This window comes from Microcaecilia unicolor, chromosome 4 (assembly GCF_901765095.1).
Source record: "Microcaecilia unicolor chromosome 4, aMicUni1.1, whole genome shotgun sequence".
NCBI classification, from domain to species: Eukaryota; Metazoa; Chordata; class Amphibia; order Gymnophiona; family Siphonopidae; genus Microcaecilia; species Microcaecilia unicolor.
In genome coordinates, this window is record NC_044034.1 from 103,381,117 (window position 1) to 103,399,610 (window position 18,494).

An 18,494-nucleotide genomic window follows, 5' to 3' on the forward strand; every position below is an offset into this window, starting at 1 on the left:
TCTGCATAACTCCTTCAGAATCCCCAGCATTTCAGAGGTAAAAGGCTGTAAGTTCGTTGCAGAGAATCCAAGCAAAATGTCTTCCCCCTCCCCCCCCCCCCCTTTTTCCAGCCAGAAAGGACTTCTATACTACCCTGCAATGGCAGAACAAAGTAAGGTCATGAAATGTAGAGTTGTGAAATCAATAGACAAATTGGATCCCACCGCTACTTCATTTCCCCCTTTATAAAAAAAAATGCTGGGTCAAATCCAACAGGAGGTTCCACTTTTAACTGTACCTGGAGTGGAGAAATAGAAGTAAGTTCAAAAAGGTTCTAGACCACATTTCTGCAGAGACATGGGCAATGTAGATAGCCACCAAAAAGTTTGTACTTGTCATCAATCAATGTGTTTTCAAGCTAATTGATAATAGGAAATTATTAAATCACAGGATATAAACTATGATGAGAGAAAATTTGATACACTGGATATGATGCAGCTATGCTGTAAAAAAATGAAACTGTTGAGAATGCAGGAAAAAGCTGTACATAAACATCATGTATGTTCAAGCTGGACTTACTTCATTGAACTGTTAAGAAATTAGGTTGTGTCTTGAAAATGTTGAAGGATAGCTGTCTTCAAGTAAAGTCAATAAAGTGTATAATTTAAGGCAATAATTATCCAATTCTGCAATAAAACATTTTTTATGGTTTCTAGATTTAGTATCACATACAACTCTTACAAGATGTCAGCAGATAGAAGCAATTCAAGTGGCCTTTATCTTATAAATGCCCCTTTCATGCATAACTGATTATGTTTAATGAATTAGTCTAATTGCTATGGAGAGAACTTGTCTAATTTCAACACAAACTGGTCAAAACAGTAGTCTTTAACAACAATTTGTTAGTCATGTTCAATGCCATATTTGTACCTCTATGTGCATGCAATTCATCTGGTACTCTTCACACCGTGGCAGGTATAACCCTAACCAAGGGATTCTCAACTCAGTACTCTGAACATACCTAGCCAGTCAGGTTTTTGGGATACCTAGAATAAATATGCATGAGATACTGCATGCAGAATGATCTGGTGCAAATTAATTGTAGATACTCTGAAAGCCTGGCTGGGTGTTTCCTGAGGACTAGGTTGAGAATCCCTGCCCTAAATCAAAGTATGGAGGGGGTAACCTGCATTGAGCAACAGGTACAACCTTACCTACCTTACTAGGCAGACTAAATGGCTCATAGTGGTTTTTATCTACCATAATTTGATATATTTTGGGGACAAACATTTATGGAGCTCTTTATAGAAACTGTTTATGTCAGTGTTAATATTGACAGACTACAGTGTATCCTTGGAACAACAGACAATATAGTTGGAGAGAGTATCTGTTGCTCCCCCACAAACCTTACCCTTCAGAAGATCTCCCTATCTTAAGGGCACCCTGGTAGTATATGGTAGGATGAGCAGGAGGAATTCCCACTTGCCCCTGCCCAGGCTGGCTTCAGGTGGTGGCTGTGGTTTCTAGCAGTAGTCTTGCAGTACTACACTCTAGGGTCCTGACCCCTAGTGGTAGTACTGTGAGACTACTGCCAAGAAGGTCATGGCTGCCCATTTTAAACCTGGAACCAGCATGGATGGGTGGGGCTGGGGGATCATTCCTATCCTGACCAGAGTTCCCAGGTCTGGTCCTGGAGTACCCCTTGCCAGTCAGTTTTCAGGATATCTACAATGAATATGCATGAAAGAGATTTGTATATAATGGAGGTAGTGCATGCTAAGTTCATATATATTCATTGTGGATACCCTGAAAAACGTGACTGCAAGGGGTACTCTAGAACTGGACCTTGGAAAACACTGTCCTAGACCACCAGCGCCTCTTAAGGGTAGGCCCAGAGGCAGTGGTGTAGGAAGGGGGGGGCGGTCTGCCCCGGATGCACGCTGCTGAGGGATGTCGGCTCCGCGCTGGTGCACTGCCCTCTCTGCCCCGGAACAGGTTACTTCCTGTTGCCGGGACAAGAGAGAGCAGTGAACCATTGCGGAGCCGACACACCAGCAATGTGCAGTCGGGGCAGATCGGCCCTCCTGCCCGTCCCTCGCCGCGGTATGAGTCCGGGGGGGGGGGGGGTGCGCTCCAGCGGAGGAGGGTTGCACCGTTCTGCACCCGGGGGGGGGGGGGGTTGTCGCAGCGAGACCCGCCCCGGGTGTCAGCTCCCTTCGCTACGGCTCTGCCCAGAGGTACCTGGTGGTGGTAGAGAGAGAGTTATGTGTGTGTATGGGGGGGGGGGGGGGTGGGGGGGGGGGTAAGGGAGCAGAGAAATAGCAAATCACTGCTATCTGCTGTTTCTAATACCTGTTGCTCTGAAGATGCATAAAGAAAGCAGTACCAAAACCTTTAGCACTGTATTTTGAAGTAATGACTATCACCTGCTTTCTGCACCAATGCTTCTCAACACCTTTCCTGAAGATATACTTAGCCAGTCAGGTGTTCAGAATTAGTACAATAAATATGCATGAGTTACATTTCCATACAACAAGTCTCCAATATATACAAACCTGACTGAGCAGGAGTTGCCTACAGGACAGGAGTTATTATATACTCTTCTAAGCATCATACACTTTTCATTAAATGTGCTTTTAATGTGTCTTGTAGCCTTAGATAAGGTGTGCATGAAGAACTGTTTCTCTTGAAGGAGCAGATAGCTGACACCCCAGGGCAGCACTGTATTGCACAAGGCAGAAGGGCTGCTTGTGCTGGGACTAAGAGCCAGATGCATCAACCAAACGTAAAAAAAGCAAAAAACGTAAAAGCTGTTACCGAATTTAAAAAACGAACAATGCAGCAAAAAAACAAGTCGCACATGTTCGGTACGGTATTTGAAAGCAAAATGCTTCAATCTGCTGAAATCCCTGTCGGTAATCGGCCCCTAAAGCATGCGCAGAGCAGCCAAGCTCATCTGCATTCCGTTTTCGTTTTCTGCTACCGTGGTCAGAAAATGGCCTTTAATGCAAGCCACGGTTCAAAAATTCTTCGTTAGAGGGTCGTTAAAGGGACATTAAAGCTTAGTTCATCTGCCTCTAAGAGTATAGCAGCTGCACGGGAGAGGTTCCTGCAAATACCTGAAAAGCAGTTGTGGTGGCTGCCCCTGCCTGATGGCACATCTGTCATGTGTGCATCTTTTACTGGTGTTGGTTGGTAGCAGGAAAGAGTATATTGTATCATAGTAACATAGTAATGACGGCAGATAAAGATCTGTACTGTCCATACAGTCTGCCCAACAAGATAAACTCATTTTACATGGTATGTGATACTTTATATGTATACCCGAGTTTGATTTGTCCTTGCCTTTCTCAGGGCACAGACCGTAGTAGTCTGCCCAGAACTGTTCTTTTTACTAAGTTCTGAAGCTAACATCTGAGCCCCTTAAAATTTACACTCCAGCCCATCCCTATCTATTCAGTCACGATCAGGGTGTAGACCGTAGAAGTCTGTCCAGCTCCCGTTTTGTTTACAATTACCGGCGTCGCCATCTAATCTCTGCTAAGATTCCACAGAACCATTCCTTCTAAACAGGATTCCTTTGTGTTTATCCCACGCATGTTAGAATTCCATTACCGTTTTCACATATCCACATATCCACCACCCTCTCCGTGAAAAAATACTTCCTGACATTAGTCCTGAGTCTGCTCCCCTTCAACCTCAATTCATGTCCTCTAGTTCTACTGCCCTGAGGCTTCTCAGGTGCTTTCCATGCGTCAGCTTGTTGTTGTTGTTTTATTTTTTTTTAAGCAACTTGAAGTAGGTGGATCAAGGAGTATGCTGCATTGAGTAGAGAAGGTGTTACATATATCTGCAAGAAAATTTGTGGGACCCTGCGGTAACTTCTATCCTTTCCACTGTTACTATCAAGGATATCACTTTAGGCCTAATGGAGGTGCATACAGTTAAAATGAAAATTAATTTTTCCTTATTAAAAATATTCAGCAGTTTGGAAAATAAATTTTGGTATGGAAATCCATTAAATGAATAATTACTTTTGTAATATTTAGTGCTGAAGCTTATCTTTCTTTTTTTGTCCATGCAAACTTGTTTCATAACGGAATTATGTTTGCTTTGAACATATATAAGACTACAACTAAGCAGCCCATGGAAACTCTGGGTGCCTAAGAGTTACATCACCAGTACCTTTTATTTTAAAAACATAAGTTACCCTTAGGATATGTTGGTCGAAGCCAGAAAAAAGGGAGATCACCACAAAGCTCTAGAATTTTAGGACTCAGGAAGCCATTATCCTTTACAGATTGGTCTTCAGCCACCCAAAGAAGAGAATTTTCATCAAACTTAACTAGCACAATTTCATCTTCCTATAAATAGACAACATCATGTTTAGTTTTGGGTTCAAGGAAGCTGACCTACAGTGAATCACTGTCAACTGGAACAGTGGCACCGGGGTGCGCTTGACTGACACACCAGCAGCAATCCTCCTTAGAGTAATGGGACTTTCACAACACAATTTGGAATACAATCGCCTAATCACTACTCCCTGAAGACAGTGATGTGACACTGGCTGTAATGATTCAATATGCTGTGCCAGGCTGTAGAACAGATACTTTGTCTATTTACATGGATATCTAGATTCACAGGTATCAAGTCACACAGTATTTAGATAGTTCTTAGATCTGATCTATAGTCCACTTTGAAATTTTATGACTAGTAGAATATAAGTAGAAATAAATACATACATAAATAAAAATACATTGAAGTCCAGAAAGAAGATTGGAAAGATACTGTTGGGGAAGATGAGGACAATATTTTAGATACTATGCTTAGATTGGAAACTTAGACCTTGTGCTCTTGAATAGGGGTGAATACATTGTTAATGAAAGCATGAGGAGGCTAATCAGGCTCTGAGGTGGGTAATGTATGAGATACCTCTTTAAACTATACATAACTTTCTTTACCCTTTTTTGGACATGCAAATCTCTCCTCTGATTCTGGTCTCCTATAAAAAAAAAAAAGTAAAGGGTTGCAGGGCGTACACTCAAGAAAATGATACCAGTGTGTACAATGGGCCACACTGAAATCCTGACTGCATCCTTCGAACAGAAAGGCTACAACCCCAAAATAATCTCCAAGAATATTGCCTCCTCCCTCAAAACACCCATGGAAAATCTGCTACAGTACAAAGAAAAAAAAAAAGCCACAGACAGAATCCCCCTTATAGTGACATACAACCGAGAGCTAGAAAAATTAAGAAAAATCATAAAGATCTGCAGCCTCTACTCCAGTAGGATGAATTACTGAAAGAGATATTCCCATCCCCACCAGTGCTGGCTTTCCGACAGCCACCCAACCTTAAAACACAAGCTAATTAGAAGTAAGCTCCCAACACAGACTCAAAAAGAAGAGAATGGCACACATCCTTGCAATATATCCAGCTGCAAACTATGCCAAAACATTTCACAGGACCCCACAGTCATTCACAAAGGAAAAATATTCAACATAAAGGAATCCTTACATGTTCATCTTCCAATGTGGTATACATCATTCAGTGTTAAAAATGTGACGAAGGTTGCTATATTGGAGAACAAAGCCAGATGCTAAAGACAAGATTAATTTGCATAGACATCATATGAAAAATGCCAGTGCCAGCCAGGATGTCACACCTGTGGGGCAGCACTATACAAAACCAGAACACTGTACTAGTGATTTCATAGTAAGAATCCTGAAAGGTAACTTTAAAAGAATACAGGAACATAAGACCTTGAAGTCAGAATGATTAAATATTTTGACACCCACCAGACAGGACTTAACAAAGATCTGGGTTTTCTAGCTCATTATAACCCATAGAAATGTACTGCTTTGTTTGTCACCCTCCTGTCTCCAAGCATATCTATCCACCCCCCATCCTGTTAGACTGTCACTGAAATGCTTTGATATTTCACTTATATATACTGTCATCTACCAACATTTGGCTATTTCTGATCTGACGAAGAAGGGCAACCTTCGAAAGCTAATCAAGAAATGTATTAAGTTATGTCCAATAAAAAAGGTATCATCTAATTTCTTTTCCATGTTTTATTTGTTTTATTCTATTGATTACCTTTAAAAGTGGACTAACACAGCTACCACACCTCTCTACAATGGGCCAGAAATATTTGTTCACACTTCAAGTCTCCATATTGCCCTCTGGAACAGTTCCTTGGCTTGGCTTCATAGGATATAATGACATATACAAAGAGGCTATTCACAGTCCAAGCACAAACTGGCAGTGGTTTAGCAATGACCAACTGCTGGCAAGCAAGGTCAGTATATGTCAGAATTAAAATACCCCTTTTCCTGTACAAACTAACCCCCCTCTTTTACAAAGCCTCACAGTAATGCTGACACAGCCCATTTGTCAGCATTACCATGTGGCTTTGTAAAAGGCGGGTAAAATAGCTGCCTTGCCTTGTAAGATATCATCGCTGAGACTCGAACTATTTGCTAGTTTAGAAAGGGGGTACGAGGATTTCATTGATCAGGTAAAGGATGCAGGAACCAAAAAAAGGTTAAGAACTTCTATACTAAATGTATACAGTGCTATACCAGTAGATACAAAGACAGTCTCTTCTCTGTGAAGCTTACATCTAGAAAGATTAGAAAATAATGGGTGCTTGATGGCAAAGAGGAGACCCAAAAATTATTCCTATTCTGAAGTAGAGTAAGCACATTTGGGATGGAGGGATTTGGAATGCCTAATAAACATTATCTCCCAAGGGGCAATGTCTTCAAATGGGTTGGTTCTGTACATACCATGGTTAGCTTGACGGAGTTTAAAAGGGGTTAGATAGATTCCTAAAGGACAAGTCCATAGACCGCTATTAAATGGACTTGGAAAAATTCCGCATTTTTAGGTATAACTTGTCTGGAATGTTTTTACGTTTGGGGAGCGTGCCAGGTGCCCTTGACCTGGATTGGCCACTGTCGGTGACAGGATGCTGGGCTAGATGGACCTTTGGTCTTTCCCAGTATGGCACTACTTATGTACTTATGTACTTATGAACCATACTCCTAAGTATGATCTCAATCCCTCAAATTTACTGCTAATGTTAGCCATAGTACTTGCAAGCATATGAGTGATTTATCATGTTTGGTCAAGAGTAGAAGACAATGGTCAAGAAAAGCGAGTGAACAGAGAAGTTGATGCTAATTTAACTGTTCTTCTCCATCCTCATATTAGACAAGGAAAAATAAGCAATTCATTTCTTCCAAAACAACCTAAATGACTGTTAATGCCTCTAAAAGAAAAAAAAAAAAAAGCAACGACAGCTCCCAGAAAGAACTCATTTAAAGTCCTCACTCTCTCTTTTTTAAATGTTCCTTATAAAGGTTAGAAATTTTATAAAATGTGCCTTCTGGGCTTTCCTTTGCTCCTCTCTGTCTTTTTTCATTTAACGACAGAAAAGGTGATTTGGAGAGACAAACACTTTAAAGCTTTTAGTGCAAAGTTATCTTCACATGGGTATTTCATCTATGTCGGCAGCAATTACCTGAATTTGAAAATCAGAAGAAATACAGAGGCTTGAAATAGGTGTCCCCAGGGGTGTGTTATGTCCATTAGTAATCTATAAAACACCTACATATTTAACAGAACTACAATCTGCTTAAAATGCCTCATTGCACTGATGGGGCTGTACTGCCACTTGAAATGCAACAAGCCTCCATGAGTCTTTTGAATTGACCTACATTCCATTAGCTCCGTTACTATTTCAAGGGGATTCCTTTAATGTATGTATTGATTTGCACTGTGTGTCAAGTTGACTAGCCTCAAAATCTAGTACATGCAGTTTAACAAGTGCATAATTCACATTTTCCCCTTGGGCCTATGGCCTCATTTTCAAATGAGATTATGTTGGCTTTCTAAAATATAAATGGACTATGTTCTAGGTAGTCATTAATTACAATGATGTAATTCAGTCAAGGAAAAACTGAGAAAATTAATGGCGTTACTGCTACAAGAAGGGATTGTGGAGTAGCATGAATAATGCAGAGGTCATGTCAACATATTTGATTTGTTGATTTCTTTGTATGACTGTAGAATTAGAATAAGGAAGAACACTGAATGCTGATAGCTTAGATTTCAGTAAGGTCTTTCACACTGTGCCACATAAGAGATTCATAAGAAACTAGGCAGCCTAGAGATGAGTTCTACATTGCTACACAGAGTTATAAACTGATTGATTGATAGGTGACAGAGGCTGTACTGAAAAGAGGAAGGTGACCAGTGGGATGTGACAGGGATCAGATTTGGGGCCAGTTCTATTTTTGACTTGACAACCTATGCAGCTTAGAATTCTACAGTTTTAAAAAGTTAGTTTTATATTGGTTTACAAATTAAAACAAACAAACAAACAAACAAACAAACAAAATAAATAAATAAATAAATAAATAAATAAATAAGGCAGTGTGATGAGGTTTAAGTGATGAGGGAGAGAGAGAGAAGATGGGTTGGAGGGAGGGAGGGAGGGGTTTAATGGGTGAAATTCACGTCCATGGAAGGTGATTTGGTACTTAAGTAGCAATATGTTTGATTTCATCTGTGAGTATTAATATTAATTTATATCTAATTGAAGAGTTGGGATAAAAAGGAGGGGGTGGAGCTAAGAAATTGAGTGATAGCAAGACATTTGTTTTACCTTCCTCTTTATCCCTAGGGATTTTTCCTCATGATGTCCAAGGACTCTTGAGAGGAGGATTGTGGAAGTTGTGAAGACACATTGGCAAGCTCTTCTTTCCTCCAATGTTATTCTCCACCAAGGAGGTTTAATTTACAGGAGAAGATGGGAACATGCTTGGCCCATTATCTGGCCTAATGCCAGTAGGCACCATACTGAGTCACCCAAACAATAGCAAACGCTTATTAGAAATAAGGACTGCCTATGCGTGGTTAGCACGGACCAATAGTTTGCTTTGGTTTGAGTATATCAAGATGATAGCTACAGCTTCAGCCTTGTCACATGATACCATCTCCTGTAAATTAAACTTGCTTGTAAGCCACAACCAGTACTCAGTGGAACATAGTAACATAATAAGTGATGGCAGATAAAGACCTGAATGGTCCATCCAGTCTGCCCAAAAGTCACATTCATTATCAATTCATGATTAAATCAATAATGAACATGATATCATATACTTGATCATGATCTTTCTTTGGTGTTTCTGGGACATAGACTATAGCAGTCTGTCCTTATGTTTCAACTACTAGAATTGGCGTCAAAGCCCACTTCAGCCTATCCGAATCCATCTTGTCATTTGCGAAACATAGACCGTAAAAGTCTGTCCAGCACTGTTCTACTACTACTACTACTATTTAACATTTCTAAAGCGCTACTAGGGTTATGCAGCGCTGTACAATTTAACATAGAAGGACAGTCCCTGCTCAAAGAGTTTACAATCTAAAGGACATATGTACAGTCAGTCAAGTAGGGATAGCCAAATTGGGGCAGTCTAGATTACCTGAAAGGTATAGAGGTTAGGTGCCGAAAGCAACATTGAAGAGGTGGGTTTTGAGTAGGGATTTGAAGATGGGTAGGGAGGGGGCTTGGCGTATGGGCTCAGGCATAGGGTGAGGCGAGGCAGAATGGGCGGAGCCTGGAGTTGGCAGTGGTGGAGAAGGGTATTGAGAGGAGGGATTTGTCCTGTGAGCGGAGGTTTCGGGCGGGAATGTAAGGGGAAATGAGGGTAGATAGGTAATGAGGGGCTGCAGACTGAGTGCATTTGTAGGTAAGAAGGAGAAGCTTGAACTGTATGCGGTATCTGATTGGAAGCCAGTGAAGTGACTTGAGGAGAGGGGTGATATGAGTATATCGGTTCAGTCGGAATATAAGAAGTGCAGCAGAGTTCTGAATGGATTGAAGGGGGGATAGATGGTTGAGTAGGAGGCCAGTGAGGAGTAGGTTGCAGTAGTCAAGGCGAGAGGTAATGAGAGCGTGGATGAGAGTTTGTGTGGTGTGCTGAGAGAGGAAAGGACGAATTTTGCTGATGTTAAAGAGGAAGAAGCGACAGGTCTTGGCTGTCTGCTGGATATGCGCGGGAAAAGGAGAGGGAGGAGACGAAGATGACTCCGAGGTTGTGGGCGGATGAGATAGGGAGGATGAGGGTGTTATCAACTGAGATCGAGAGCGAAGGAAGAGGAGAATTGAGAATTGGGTTTTGGTGGAAAGATGATAAGCTCGGTCTTGGCCATGTTCAGTTTCAGGTGGCGGTTGGACATCCATGCAGCAATGTCGGATAAGCAGGCCGATACCTTGGCCTGGGTCTCCGCAGTGATGTCTGGTGTGGAGAGATACAGCTGGGTGTCATCGGCATAAAGATGATATTGGAAACCATGAGATGAGATCAGTGAGCCCAGGGAAGAGGTGTAGATTGAAAAAAGAAGGGGTCCAAGGACAGATCCCTGGAGAACTCCAACAGAGAGCGGGATGGGTGTGGAGGAAGATCCATGGGAGTGTACTCTGAAGGTGCGGTGGGAGAGATAGGAGGAGAACCAGGAGAGGACAGAGCCCTGGAACCCAAATGAGGACAGTGTGGCAAGAAGTAAGTCATGATTGACAGTGTCAAAAGTGGCGGATAGATCGAGGAGGATGAGGATGGAGTAGTGGCCTCTGTTCTCAAGTGTTCTCAAGTTCCCAATTACTAGAGATTGTTGAAGTCCTCTCCAGCCCATCCTAAACTGGATTGCCATATGTGGGACATAGACCGTACAAGCCTACCCATCACCAGCCTTAGTTTTTACAGCCAGAGTTGCCATCTCAGAACTACTTGATATGCAATCATTTAAGCTTTATTTTTTTATCATTTATTTTCTAATTAGAGATCCTCTGTGTTAATCCCATCCTTTTTTAATTCTGCTTGTCAAACAGTTTCATTGCCTTCAGACCCCCAGATATTATCAGCCCAAGGTCCCTCTTCCTGTCTGTACATGCCAGTCTCTTACTGCCTAACACATACTGCTCTCTTGAATTTCTATTCCCTAAGTACATCACTCTGTACTTCATTGCATCTGTCATAATAGAAGAGTAACCCTATTCTGGCAAGGAACATCCAGGGAGACTACTATCCCTTTAACCTCAAGTCCTATATAGGGATGACAAAGAGAATGAGAAGAGCAGATGGATACATAGTAATACAAACACAGGACATAGAGATAAGTGAAACCCCTCTAGCTTGTCACCAGAAAAGAACTCCCTTAGAACAGAAGCAGTGTTACTGGCTGTATATAAGAAGACCATTTGGGTATAGTCCTATCTTAGTTAGGGTGAAGCCCTGGGACCCTACATTGGGTGGTAGTAGTCCAATAGAGAAGACTATGTGAGAGGTGGAAGGGGAGGACAGTAACCTATTCGAGAGAGAGAGAGAGAGAGAGAGAGAGAGAGAGAGAGAGAGAGAGAGAGAGAGAGAGAGAGAGAGAGAGAGAGAGAGGAGAGAGAGAGAGGAGAGAGAGAGAGAGAGAGAGAGAGAGAGAGAGAGTCATTTTCATATTCTCAGGACTGTTGAGGAAAAGAAGAAACTGGGGAAATAGAACTGAATGCTAATCAGCATATTAATCTGCATAAGGTAGACATCTAGGAGTTGGGGTGGATTTCAAGCTCTAAGGAAAGGGAAACTGGACCTTGGGGCCTGGAAGGGAGGGTTGGAACCCTTGGCCTTAGTTGGAAAAGCTAGGGAAATCTCACCCTGAACAAAGAGGGGATCTCCAAAGAAGACCTAGCAGCAGAGGCGCTTAGAGAGACAAAAACTGATCTTTTTCTTTTAGAAAGTGAGAGGTTTTGGATTGTGGGTGGATGTTACTTTTAAGAATTGCCATAACTACAGTGGGGGAAATAAGTATTTGATCCCTTGCTGATTTTGTAAGTTTGCCCACTGACAAAGACATGAGCAGCCCATAATTGAAGGGTAGGTTATTGGTAACAGTGAGAGATAGCACATCACAAATTAAATCCGGAAAATCACATTGTGGAAAGTATATGAATTTATTTGCATTCTGCAGAGGGAAATAAGTATTTGATCCCCCACCAACCAGTAAGAGATCTGGCCCCTACAGACCAGGTAGATGCTCCAAATCAACTCGTTACCTGCATGACAGACAGCTGTCGGCAATGGTCACCTGTATGAAAGACACCTGTCCACAGACTCAGTGAATCAGTCAGACTCTAACCTCTACAAAATGGCCAAGAGCAAGGAGCTGTCTAAGGATGTCAGGGACAAGATCATACACCTGCACAAGGCTGGAATGGGCTACAAAACCATCAGTAAGACGCTGGGCGAGAAGGAGACAACTGTTGGTGCCATAGTAAGAAAATGGAAGAAGTACAAAATGACTGTCAATCGACAAAGATCTGGGGCTCCACGCAAAATCTCACCTCGTGGGGTATCCTTGATCATGAGGAAGGTTAGAAATCAGCCTACAACTACAAGGGGGGAACTTGTCAATGATCTCAAGGCAGCTGGGACCACTGTCACCACGAAAACCATTGGTAACACATTACGACATAACGGATTGCAATCCTGCAGTGCCCGCAAGGTCCCCCTGCTCCGGAAGGCACATGTGACGGCCCGTCTGAAGTTTGCCAGTGAACACCTGGATGATGCCGAGAGTGATTGGGAGAAGGTGCTGTGGTCAGATGAGACAAAAATTGAGCTCTTTGGCATGAACTCAACTCGCCGTGTTTGGAGGAAGAGAAATGCTGCCTATGACCCAAAGAACACCGTCCCCACTGTCAAGCATGGAGGTGGAAATGTTATGTTTTGGGGGTGTTTCTCTGCTAAGGGCACAGGACTACTTCACCGCATCAATGGGAGAATGGATGGGGCCATGTACCGTACAATTCTGAGTGACAACCTCCTTCCCTCCGCCAGGGCCTTAAAAATGGGTCGTGGCTGGGTCTTCCAGCACGACAATGACCCAAAACATACAGCCAAGGCAACAAAGGAGTGGCTCAGGAAGAAGCACATTAGGGTCATGGAGTGGCCTAGCCAGTCACCAGACCTTAATCCCATTGAAAACTTATGGAGGGAGCTGAAGCTGCGAGTTGCCAAGCGACAGCCCAGAACTCTTAATGATTTAGAGATGATCTGCAAAGAGGAGTGGACCAAAATTCCTCCTGACATGTGTGCAAACCTCATCATCAACTACAGAAGACGTCTGACCGCTGTGCTTGCCAACAAGGGTTTTGCCACCAAGTATTAGGTCTTGTTTGCCAGAGGGATCAAATACTTATTTCCCTCTGCAGAATGCAAATAAATTCATATACTTTCCACAATGTGATTTTCCGGATTTAATTTGTGATGTGCTATCTCTCACTGTTACCAATAACCTACCCTTCAATTATGGGCTGCTCATGTCTTTGTCAGTGGGCAAACTTACAAAATCAGCAAGGGATCAAATACTTATTTCCCCCACTGTATCTTTTCCTATCTGGATTATTGATTTAGTCTTTTTGGTAGGTAATAACATTATAAAACTCTTGTAAAGGTAAGGGGAAAAAGCAAGCAAAACTGCTGGAAGGTCCTTGTTTTCTACTAAAGAAACATAGAGTGGGGTTGTCAACTCTATAGTTTCCCAGCCAAATTGGGTAGGTTTTTAAATCTGTGGGAAATTATGATAGGTCATGGGTTTTTGGGCTACTTTCTTACGCTCATGAGGCTGTGCACTGGAGCCCTAGAGAAGAGAAGTAAAACTATGACATCCAGAATGAGCCTACTTCTGGATGTCCTATAGGAGAAGTTGTTCAGCCTGCTTTTGCCGCTCTCACACAACATATATAGGTAGGCCCACTCACTACATTCAGACCCAAGAGGACAATATTTGCCATACTGGGGGCTTGATGAGTTTTACTCCTTTTAAGAATTGTACATTATTATTATTAGCATTTGTATAACGCTACCAGACACACGCAGCGCTGAACACCTGACATAGAGAGACAGTCCCTGCTCAAAAGAGTTTACAATCTAAATAATACAGACAGACAAGACATCACCCCAAGGATTTCTAGAGCAGTGATTTGTACCATGGGTGAATTAAAGGAAAAACCCTTCTCTAGCTCTATTTGAAAGAATGTCAGAATGTTCTGAATCCATCTCAATGAAAAGAAACACTTGCCTAGCAACAGGCTTCAAGGATCTTCTAGTGACATAAATTTCTTCTTGGCCTTCAGCAGTGTATCAATAGCTAAATAAGCTTTCCTGTTCCACACAGCCAGGATCTTCCATCTTTATTGGCCACTCTCTTAGTAACCCTTTAGACTGAGGGAGTTTGAAGGTATCCTTTCATCACCAGCTTCCTCTGATTCCCTTATGATGGATGTCCTTGACTAGTTCTGGTTCTGTGTACCTGGCAGTCTTCTGTATTGGCCTGTCTATTCATAACCAGGGTGGAAACCCATACAACTGCTGCCTTTAGGGCCATGCTAGGACTAGTGCATCTATTCCTCTGAACACGTCTGCCCTCTAGAAGCTGCTAAAATTTGGGATATTGGCATTCTGCCTTGTGACCAATAGTTCCATGTGTGGCATCTCCCTTCTGTCCACATTCATGCTAGAAACTTCATTGGCAAATTTCCATTCTCCTACATCAAGGGTTTATTGATTCAGGTAATGTACTTCCACATTGTCCATGGCTGCAGTGTGGCCTCTGCCCAGATGGCAATAAGACTTTCCTCCCATGCTTCCTAAGGACTTCTGGTACCTCCTTGCTTGTTCACATAGACTACTGCTGTTGTGCTGACTGACAGAACCCATATCGCTTTTCTTCAAGCAGCAGCTGAAACTGGTGGCCTGATGGCCTTGGGTAGCACAATATCTGGGACAGATGGACCAGAGGTATTGGATGGCTTGCTTTTATCCAACATCCAGTGCCCTGGACCATCTGTCCTAGACACTGCACTCTCAGGGGCCCTTTTACCAAGGTGTGCTGAAAAATGGCCTGCGCTGGTTTAGACACATGTATTAGACGTGCGCAGGTCCATTTTTCAGCATGCCTGCAAAAAAGGCCCCCCCCCTTTTTTTTTTTTTTGCTGAAAATGGATATGCAGCAAAAAAAAAAAAAAAAAAAAATCAGCACACATCCATTTTGGGCCTGAGACCTTACTGTCACCCACTGACTTACCAGTAAGGTCTCACGCGCTAACCAGGCGGTAATAGTCAGTGCGCATACACTGCCAGTTACTGCCCAGTTTGCGCCATGTCAAAATTAGAATTACTACCCGGGGCACGTGGTAGCTGGGTGGTAGTTCTAATCTGACGTATGTAGGTGCCTACATGTAATAGTAAAAGAGCCCCTCAACCCATTAGGTGTTGTTTTGAAGTCACCAACATGCAGAATGGGAAGTTTTAATCCATGACCCTCCACACCCCAGTTGCTCCTGTGGAGCCACCACTGCAGGCTGTCTCTGAATCCTCTTCATAGAGTTGTACCTTGCAGTTTCCTCCTCCTGATGACCAATTGGACAACAGAACTTTCTGTAAGGGCTGCACATGTGCCCTTGTCCATAACACTAATTCCAGTGTTGCTATCATGAAGCCTAGCATGTTAACCCATGCCCATGGGACACTTGCCTTCAACAGCCTTCAGATCTAGAGCTTGGAGATTCTGGCCTCTTGCAAGAATACCTTCCCTTGGTTAGTGTCAAACATCACTCCAAAGTTTTGATTACTCTGTATACTACCTAGCCTGTGGTTTCTAGCTGTAGTGTCTCTGCTTTCTTACTCTGATTTCTTCCATATCAGCAAGTCGAGATAAGGGTGGACTAGCACTCACTCCTTCCATAGGAATACTGCCTCTACCACTATGACTTTGGAGCTGTATCTAATCCAAGAAGGAATGTCTGGAATTAAAATTGTTGGCCCAGGACAGAAGACCTTAGGAACTTTTGAAATCCTTGTTTGATGAGGATTCCCTTGCAGCAAAAATTATATACCACAAAGCCTCCATATGAAAATGAGGTATCCAGAGAGATCCCTTGACTTGTCTGAAGTTCAGAACAGGCACTACAAAGTGAAGGGAGTACAGCTTTATTTCTCTTTCTAATGACAGAATTGGGACTACTTGATGCAATTGGAACAGATGTGCCAAAGTGGTTTATAACGCTACTTTTTTTCTCTGGAATGATGTGGGAAATAAATACAAATCTTCCTAAATGGAGAATTTCAGTTCAGGAGCATGCTCATCTTTGATTATAGCAAGCATCTAGTGATTCTTTATAAGTTGGATCCAAACTTGGATGAACATAAGAGTCTCCTACCAACAAGGGCCCCCACTGGCTCTGTGTCCACACCCTCTTTGTCCTTGAAAAAGGTGACTTATTCATAGGCCTCAATTTCTACATGGAGTAGTATGTACTGAATGCCTGAATGGACAAACATCTTGAAGTCTTTCTCTTACCCCTAACAGGGCCCCATTTTCAGTAATTTGGGAGGTGCTGCATTGTTCCTCCTATGTATTTTACTAGCTTCTCTAAGTCTTCTCCAAAGAGGAGCTGTAACCTAATCTGCTCAGTTGAGACTTTGATGCTAAATCAACAGCCCATTGTCAGAGCCAAAGTTCCTTGCTATCCATGACCATAACAAGAGGAAGCAACCTCAAAGATAAGTGGATCAAAGAGACAATAACAGTAGCTTATGTTGCTAGTGGTTGTAGGATACTGCAGAAGCCGAGGGCACATTTCACCAGAGTCCAAGCTTCTTCTTGATTTCAGTACAGGCCTGTTCTGCCATATGAGCCAGCTGGATCACTGCACTCCTTTTTGTGGCATTGCAAACTGGATATTCTTTCCAACAACAAGCAGCCTTTGGGGCAGAGAGAACTAAGGGACAGCTTTGGTATATCCCCCAATTGGTCCAGACTGGTCTCACAAGGATGAAAAGGAATGTTTTTCTTGCTTACCTGATAATTTTCTTTCCTTTATCGGACTGGAAACATTCCTGAGGGAATCCTGGTGAGGACAATACAATGACGAGGTTGGACATACCACAGGGTAAGCAAGAATGCTGCCGAACAGCAGAAGTGGACAACTTGTTCCCCGAGAGGGAGAAAAGGGGACTAGTATCCTCAGGCTATATCAGAAAATAAAGAGAGATGGACATAAAGGTATCTAGGTACAGAAAAAAATAATTAAAATAGGAAGCTGAGAAATGGAACACTGACAGGTTTCCCCAATGTGCCAGCATATATAGGAAAGAGGTTCACTTTTGCTGTGTCTCTATCTGCTGGTAGAAGGGCATAACCCATTGGTCTGGACTGGTCTAGCAGGACTCAAGGAAAGACAATTATCAGGTAAGCATAATTTAACCTTAACACCAATTTTAATAACCAAATTATCATGTGCAAAATGTGGTAAAATGAGTTACACTGAAAGCACAGTAGCTGATAATACAACATGCATTAACCTTTACAGTCTGTTGGGCCTGGAAAGTACTGGTGTTAGAAAGGCATTTTTTTTTATTCTCTCTCTCCAGCTTCAGGCATTAGAGAGAGTGGGTCCAAAGGTTCAGGAAAGCCTAGAGTTTGGGATAAGGACCCAAAGGATCTATGGTGTGAAGTGAAGCCTATGGATTAGGACCGTTTTCAGAATAATTTTATTGAAGTAAAGAGAGACTATTCTGAAGAGTGGCCAGGAGAGAAGTGGCTGGCTGGAACAGGAATTGGGGTCTTTTTTAACATAGATTGTGATTTAACTGAAGTCATCTAAAACAGGACTTTTGGCTTTTCTTTCTACAACCGAACTGGACCAAGGAAATTCCTAACTGAAACTTTTCTCTTTTCCTGCTGTTTGTTTTCACATCCAAAAGAATTCTCCAGTAAATTTACTTTACATTTTGAACTGAACCAGTGTATTTTTTGGTAATTTTGCTGACCAGGATATTCTGCAGTATGCTTCACAAAGTACTGGAAGACTGTCCCCCCACTACCTACCCAGGGCCGTGCTAACCCGGTAAGCGAGGTAAGCATGGCAGGGGGGCGCTTCCTTCTGGGGGGCGCCGCCGCACCATGCTCACCTCGCTCGCCCTCCCCCAACATCCCTTTTCTTTTTTTTTCTTTTTAAATTTACCTCCGTGGCGGCGGTTCCGGCAGTGCAGCGTCAGGGAAGGAGGCGGCGCTCCCGACGTATCTAGCCTTCCCTTCGCTGTGTTCTGCCTTCTTCTGATGTCAAGGATGATGTCAGAAGAAGGCGGAACACAGCGAAGGGAAGGCTAGAGACGTCGGGAGCGCCGCCTCTTTCCCTGACGCTGCGCTGCCGGAACCGCCGCCACGGAGGTAAATTTAAAAAGAAAAAAAAAAAAGAAAAGGGATGTTGGGGGAAGAGAAGAGGGTGGGCAGTTGAACAATGGGAGCGGGAGGGCAGGGGAGAAACCACAGCAAGGATGTGAAGGGGGGGCATGGATGCGAAGGGGGGGGGGAGAAGAGGGCGGGCCAGGCTGGGACATGGGAGAGAGAGGAGCATGGATGCGAGGGAGGGTCATGGAAGGGAGAGAG

General features: G+C 43.0%; 1 protein-coding gene across 1 annotated transcript in view; it reads right to left on the reverse strand.

Annotated features, from left to right (window-relative positions):
• The window catches only part of LOC115469618 (leukocyte cell-derived chemotaxin 1-like), a 48,412-nt gene that overhangs the window by 7,723 nt on the left and 22,195 nt on the right, over positions 1-18,494 (reverse strand). Inside the window, 1 exon segment of the mRNA XM_030202412.1 lies at positions 4,191-4,344. Coding sequence (XP_030058272.1) covers positions 4,191-4,344 — 154 coding nt within the window.